The sequence below is a fragment of the Branchiostoma belcheri genome, unplaced genomic scaffold (assembly GCF_001625305.1).
Source record: "Branchiostoma belcheri isolate BF01 breed outbred unplaced genomic scaffold, Haploidv18h27 scaffold149, whole genome shotgun sequence".
NCBI classification, from domain to species: Eukaryota; Metazoa; Chordata; class Leptocardii; order Amphioxiformes; family Branchiostomatidae; genus Branchiostoma; species Branchiostoma belcheri.
Window position 1 is genome coordinate 142,034 of NW_017802924.1, and position 6,522 is coordinate 148,555.

A 6,522-nucleotide genomic window follows, 5' to 3' on the forward strand; every position below is an offset into this window, starting at 1 on the left:
ACAGAAACAGTTATTTCAAGACTACATATTATAGATTTCTAAGACTCCTTACCACAGTACTCCGGTGACTCGTCTTCTCCAGAAGGACAGTCAGGACGTCCGTCACACACCTGCCAAGCATCCACACACCTAGGGCGTCTGTGGTCCTCCTCCCTCCATCCTTCCTCATCTCTCCATCTCCCCTCCTCATCTCTCCACCCCTCCTCCTCTTCTCTCCATCCCTCCTCTTCCTCTGCCACCCCCATGCTGGAGTGGTTGTGATCATCTCTCTTCCTCCGTGACAGAACCAGTGAATCACACGAGAACTCCCAGTTCTGACACATCCCTTCTTCCGCTGGAAAATGGAAGAAAAAATTTTGAATCTAAAATTGAAGTAGCATGGTTAGTGATTTGTACATGACAGTGCATAGGTTTCTTGCCTGGCTTAAAAAAAGAAATGCTGCTACTCTCCAGCAATGCCAGAGTGTCACAGTAGAAGGGGTACCGGTGTAGTAGCCTGAAGTGTACAATCATAATATACTAAGGCTATAGCAGCTGCTACAGTAACAACACTTCTGTTACTGTAACAATGCCTAGTGCCCCTTTTGGCCTTATAATTATTTGACTACAGGTCTGGAATAGAAAAGTTGGTGGATATGAAATTTAGCCAATGCTTGTTTTTTCGACATCTTGTTTTTTGGCACTCTATAGCATTATATCTGGAGTCTGTAGAGGATTTAATCCATTAGATTTCTTTGCTGTGTAGTATACTGTATGTTGTAGAAGTAGCACATCAGCAGAACGTACTGTGCCTGCGCAAAACCCGGATTTTTCATGGGTTGGTCAACATTGCATCAGAATTATGCCTGTTGCAGACCCAATATTTGCAAACTATAGATGGGATGTTAACCTTATATGCTCAAATACAACATTAGATGAGACGTTTTGCCAAAGTGCTATGCACAATACATTATGGGTTAAGCGAAGGTGCAGTATGTTCTGCCGACATGCTTGTACAAGTAGACTTACCACATGGAATCTCATCTTGTCCTAAGGGACAGTCCCAGTTACCGTTACACTGCAGGCTGTCCTCGATACATGTAACATTTCCTCCGGGGGCGTGGCACGCAAACTCATCATGTCCACAAGGCCCGGCTGAGAGAACAAACACAAACCAATCAAGTTGTTCTGTTCATAAAATGATATGTATTATTATAATTATCAATGAAGTACCAAGTGTGTATTTTGAAGAATCAAACTTACTGCTCTGAATGCAGCTGTAGTTAGGGAGGGCGTCACACAGGACTGACAGCCATTCCATGTCCACCAGTCGACCACAGGTGCCAACTACATCCTGACATAGAGACTGGCAGGGCAGTCTGGGAAAAACACAAGCAAAAAGGCATTTAGTAGTTATTGTAGTAGTAGTAATTATAGTAGTTATGACTGTTACAGTTCTGTAGTAGTAGTCTAATAGTAGTATTATAGTACTGTAGTTACTGTTAGTAGTTAGTACAGTAACTGTAGTAGTTGTCTAACAGTAGTAGTAAAAGTAAATGTAGTAGTAGTAGTAGGACATGTAGTGGTAGTGGTGTTTGATTATATTATGTGCAACTGCAAAACAAGTGTGATCACAATTCAAAGATGTTAGATCTGAGACTGTGAGGTTTGAACCACTCACACCAGAAAAGACTCAGACTCAGACTGCTCTTTACAATAAGTTTGGTGAGACCATCAACATGCTCAAGATGCGACTCTCCTCAAACATGGGACCTACATGTATAGCTTTACGTACTATCCAAAAAGGCGCCTCTGACCAAAACTACTCAATGTTTTCTTGAGTTCCGAAAGGTGTTTTAACAGAAAGTGCCATTCCCAAATAAACAACAGTGAAGCTTGCCAAATATCTGAACCCAGTGAGAACCTTCGGATTCTGAGTCAACAACCCTGCCTACAAGTCCACCTTGCCACCTTGCTAGCTCACCTGAGTCTCTCCGTTGTGCACTCCTGGAACAGAAGTGAGCAGGTGAGGAACTCCAGGTCAGGATGGCAGCCTGATAGAAGGTCCAGTCCAGCAAACACGCCCGGCGCCACCGACAACGCCATGTTCTGATCCGGGATACCGAACACGTTGGGGAAGCGAGTCGTGGAGTAGGGCAAGGCCTGGCAGCGCGCAAACTGGACAGGCTCGCATTGTAGCTCTGAGGGAAGGAAAGAGAAAAAAATATTTATTGTTGGAAAACACCTGTAATACCAAAATTGTAGCAGCAGGGCACAGCTAGGTAGTAATTGTACTGGTTAGCCTGCAGCTGTAATCCTGTAGCAGCAAAAAATAAATTCTTAATTTATGATTCAAGATTCATAGTTGATTCAATAGTGAGGTTTGTACTTGTTTGTTTGCTTGTTTCTCTGTTTGTTTGTTTAAGCAGCCTCCATGTATTTATAAAATACTCAGGTCAGCCTGCAGACCACTTTTCAGTGAGATAATAAGGAAAGAGGTCAGGGTCAGACAAAATATTTAAAAAACAGAATATGATTATTCTAGATCAAAGAACAAAATTACACAAAGTTTATTTATTATAATAATGTATATTTGATTTGATTTTTTTCTCCAATAAGCATGTTCTAAACAAATTAATGGTATCACCTCCAGTCTTAAAATCTGATATAAAAGTGCAAAAATGAATGTTTTGTTAAAGAAATTCCTCAACATGTCTGGATGATGTTAGATATTACCCATTTATTTTACAATTACTATTATTATAATAATTTGTTTTTCAAAGATGGAGCTGTTAAGGTACTTCATCTGGTAGTTAGTTATGATAATGGTGATTTGAAAATTTTCCCAAATTAAAAGTGAAAAAGTAACTAACCTGGGCTGAAGCAGTCATGATCAGGCAGGACGTTACAGACAACGTTGATCCACTCAATCCCAGCGATGGCCAGCAGCTGTCCTCCACAGGTCGCTACAACATCCTGACAGAACGATCGGCATGGCAACCTGAGAAGTAAACAAAAACAATAAATACATTAAAAAACTTGCCATGGTTATTGTGATTATTGAACAGCCCATAATCTCGCCCAGGAATATTTTTTAAATCTTGTCCTCTAAAAAGCTATTTTTCTTGCATTTGAGGGGCAAATTTTGCCGGTAGACTAAACCTAGTTTAATGACAATATCTTTCAAACTCCACAACAATTTTAATCCGTCAGAAGATGACAAACTATACAAACAACTGTTCCCCATCAGCATAAAAATGCTGTCAAATAATGGAAAGACCGATTGGGAGTAATACCTACCATAAAAACTAAGAGATTTGTCTTGAAACCTTACCTCACCTGGAAAGTAGTTTGGACTAAAAACTAACTTAGCCCAAAAGGAGTAGCAGAGATTATGTATCCTGATTGGGAGCAGTTCTCACTCCATTTAGATCGACTACTGGGATGGTTTGTCCTTCAATAATTTAATCCTGTACATTTGGGACTGCATTGAAATAGGATTACTAGTAGATAATAGTAAATACTTTGCATTTGGGAATGTATCTATCATAGCAACACCTGTGCTGTGCATGAACCAGTCAGAATTACCCTAAGAAAGGTGACAGATTGTCACCGAAACATCGCTGAATAAAAGACTTGGTCTGTGTAACAAAAGGGTCTTTATTCAGTGGAATGGCTTGTGTGACTGCAGTTTTGTTTTTGTTTTGTTTGTTTCGCATAACCTAGCTGTAAACTGTCGTTAGGCGTAACACACCAGTTTTGTACATGTACGTGCACCATTGTACAAGCAGCGTAATACCGGACTGTAAGGTTTGAACCACTCACACCGGGAAGGTCCCCTAATCTTTTCGATAAGTGCGGTGGGTTCTTTAACATGTGTAGGGTGTGAAACAACTTTAACATCCTATCCGAGGCCAGTAGGGAAAAAAAACGCTATTTTAACACTAACGGACAAATGCGTTTCCAGTTTATCGCTTCTCAGGAAGCATTGTTCTAAAAACTACGCTTAGCTATCGCTTCTTTATCGGTTCTCAAACGCTCCTTTAACGCTCCCTTAACGCTACTTTCTGTTATGATTCCCCTTTGTTTCAAAAACACATCCCTTAATCAGCTGTGAAAACTCGCGCGTCTACGAGAATCACGCCCCGCACCGCGTTCCCGGGCCGACCGGCGAGTGACACGCGGCCGGCCAAAGCCCTTTGATTCGAAGTGGCACACAGCCACCAAACAGCGTACGCGTGGAGTCAGCGTTTGCTTTCTCCACGTATGATTCCGTGTTTTCCTTGGTACGTCAAAGGAGCTTGAAATCATCCGTCTCCTTAGCGAACAGGGAATTGCGTTGTTTTCAGAAAATAGCGACAAACGTCGATTTTATCGGCGATGCACTCGATACATCTCCCGTGAACTGATCATTTGCGCCAGTTTTATAGAACCGCCGACGGTACTCAAGGAGCGAAAGCTCCTTGCGGTAAATACATATAACTTGACACCGGCATACAATACTATTGTTAGTATCTCCGTCGACAACAAAGGATAATCCTGCCATGGAAGCGTTCTAGAAGCGATTGGTCCTTTCAATGTCCTCCCAAAAAGCGATAACCTGGCGATATTGTTGCGATCGCACGTAACATCTAAACTGTCCACGGAGCTATCCATTGTTGAGCAGAAAATGCAGTAACTTTGAAGCAGCACGTAAGTCTGGCGGTACGACAAGCTTCACGGGTCGATTTTATCCGCGAAATAATGAATGTTTGTATGAATGTGTCAGATTTTGTAATATTAATAATCGCAAACATTACAGTGTGTTTTGTTAGGTTTCCGACACACGCAACACGTCAGCCGCTGTGTGGGTAATTTTTGTGATCTCGGTTTCCATATTTTCTCGTTCGTATTCGGCGTACATCGTCAACCAATCAATTTGTATGGTCTCCTTCCGAAATACTGCGATCTTGGTCGGGAAAGTTCGGTAGCGAGCTGAATATTTGCTTACGGGGAGGAAAGACCACAAACACATTTGTCGTATGAACAAGGACGTTGATGTAACCATTATAACGTCCTTGGTATGAAGTCAGTCAGTTATTGAACAAACATCTCGTGATAAACTCTGTTGATAAGAGTGGTTTTCAAAAATAAAAATCTGAGGTCTTTAAGGGAATGGGAGTCCAAAATCACACGACAGCTCTGAAATCACATACGCCTCTGGACAGATCATGTCTCCTCAGACACCACGGCGCCGGTCCTGTCAAAATTGATTGATGAACTCTGAAGCAACCGCGGGTCGGCATCAGATCAAAGGCGACGGCACAACTTTCGCTACACTCAAGTGCTGGGAATTCTGTCTTACTGACGACGTCACGAAATTAAGGCTGCGAAGATTTTCTGACCACTTAGATACGGCCTTTTTAGCTTTCGTCCGGTCCCCAAGATCCGCTACCGTTTTAGGTCTGCAACTTGGAAACGCTGGAAACACTGTTTGAAATGCCGTTATAACACAGGGAGTCCATTGTGCGTCGTGCTTTGTTTTGTCCCGTCGAAAGTTCTCACCGAATAAAAGTTACAACCAAGCCTTTGGAAATACTAGCTTGGTAACAAAATCACCCATTTTTAAAAATAATAAAATCAAACAAGATACCCTTTTAACATATGATTAACTTTGTGTATGTTTTCTATTTTATACAAATGTAAAGGTGCGTGGAATAAACTGCACGATGCGAGGAGGAATACTGCGTGCTGATTCTTCCGAAGTTTTCAGAGTATTATCATTGATAATACTAGTACATGTAGTTGTTGCCGGCGATATTTTGTCCTAACACAACTTGTTCTTACTAACATACTAGTAGTGTGGAGATAACTGCATTGTGTTTATACATATGCATTCTGTTGAGGTCTGTTGTACTAGATACCATCAGGCATATTATTTTTAGCTTACTATATATCGATTCCTGATCGATATGGCCGTGGCGTCAAACTGCTTGAATATGTTTTGTCATTGAAAACATCTTTTAATTTTATAAGTCGCAGGTTACAGCTTGTTGAAAAATGCTTGCAAAATGGTAACTTTTAATAGTCGAAATTGAACATAAATTGTAATCTTTCTTTACACAATTCCTACGTCGGAACAAGTTTAATTTCATTTAGTTTGTTCATAAACTTCTTTGTCCGTTCGACCACTTCACGTAGTTCCGCAAAGATTTAGCTGAGTGTAAAGAAGTTCCACGCAGCGCAGAACGTCACAACTCACAACACGCCCGCCGGCCCTCCTTTGTGTCAAACGAGCCGCTTGTGTCAATCAAATCTAGCGGCGCTTGGCCTTTGAAACACGTACATGTACTATCGGCATTCTGTGAGTAAAATGTTGACGTGGGGTGATTTGAAAAATAAACCACTTTTTGTTGGTCCCTTGAATTTTTTACATTGACTCATTATGAATCCCAGCGTACAGCGTAGCCGCCAACTTCTCGTCGATCACGACAACTTTTCTTTTGGGAGAAAGCCACTAAAACCGGAATATAAATGCTTCTGTAGCGGCCAGATTGGGCTCCA

At 41.5% G+C, this 6,522-nt stretch overlaps 1 protein-coding gene across 1 annotated transcript in view; it reads right to left on the bottom strand.

Annotated features, from left to right (window-relative positions):
• LOC109465122 overlaps nt 1-6,522 on the bottom strand; it is a 126,557-nt gene that overhangs the window by 73,543 nt on the left and 46,492 nt on the right. Inside the window, exons 45-49 of the mRNA XM_019762263.1 lie at nt 2,853-2,980; nt 1,964-2,180; nt 1,243-1,358; nt 1,009-1,134; nt 53-334 (exon numbers count right to left, since the gene is read on the bottom strand). Coding sequence (XP_019617822.1) covers nt 53-334; nt 1,009-1,134; nt 1,243-1,358; nt 1,964-2,180; nt 2,853-2,980 — 869 coding nt within the window. The remainder of the gene's footprint in view (nt 1-52; nt 335-1,008; nt 1,135-1,242; nt 1,359-1,963; nt 2,181-2,852; nt 2,981-6,522) is intronic.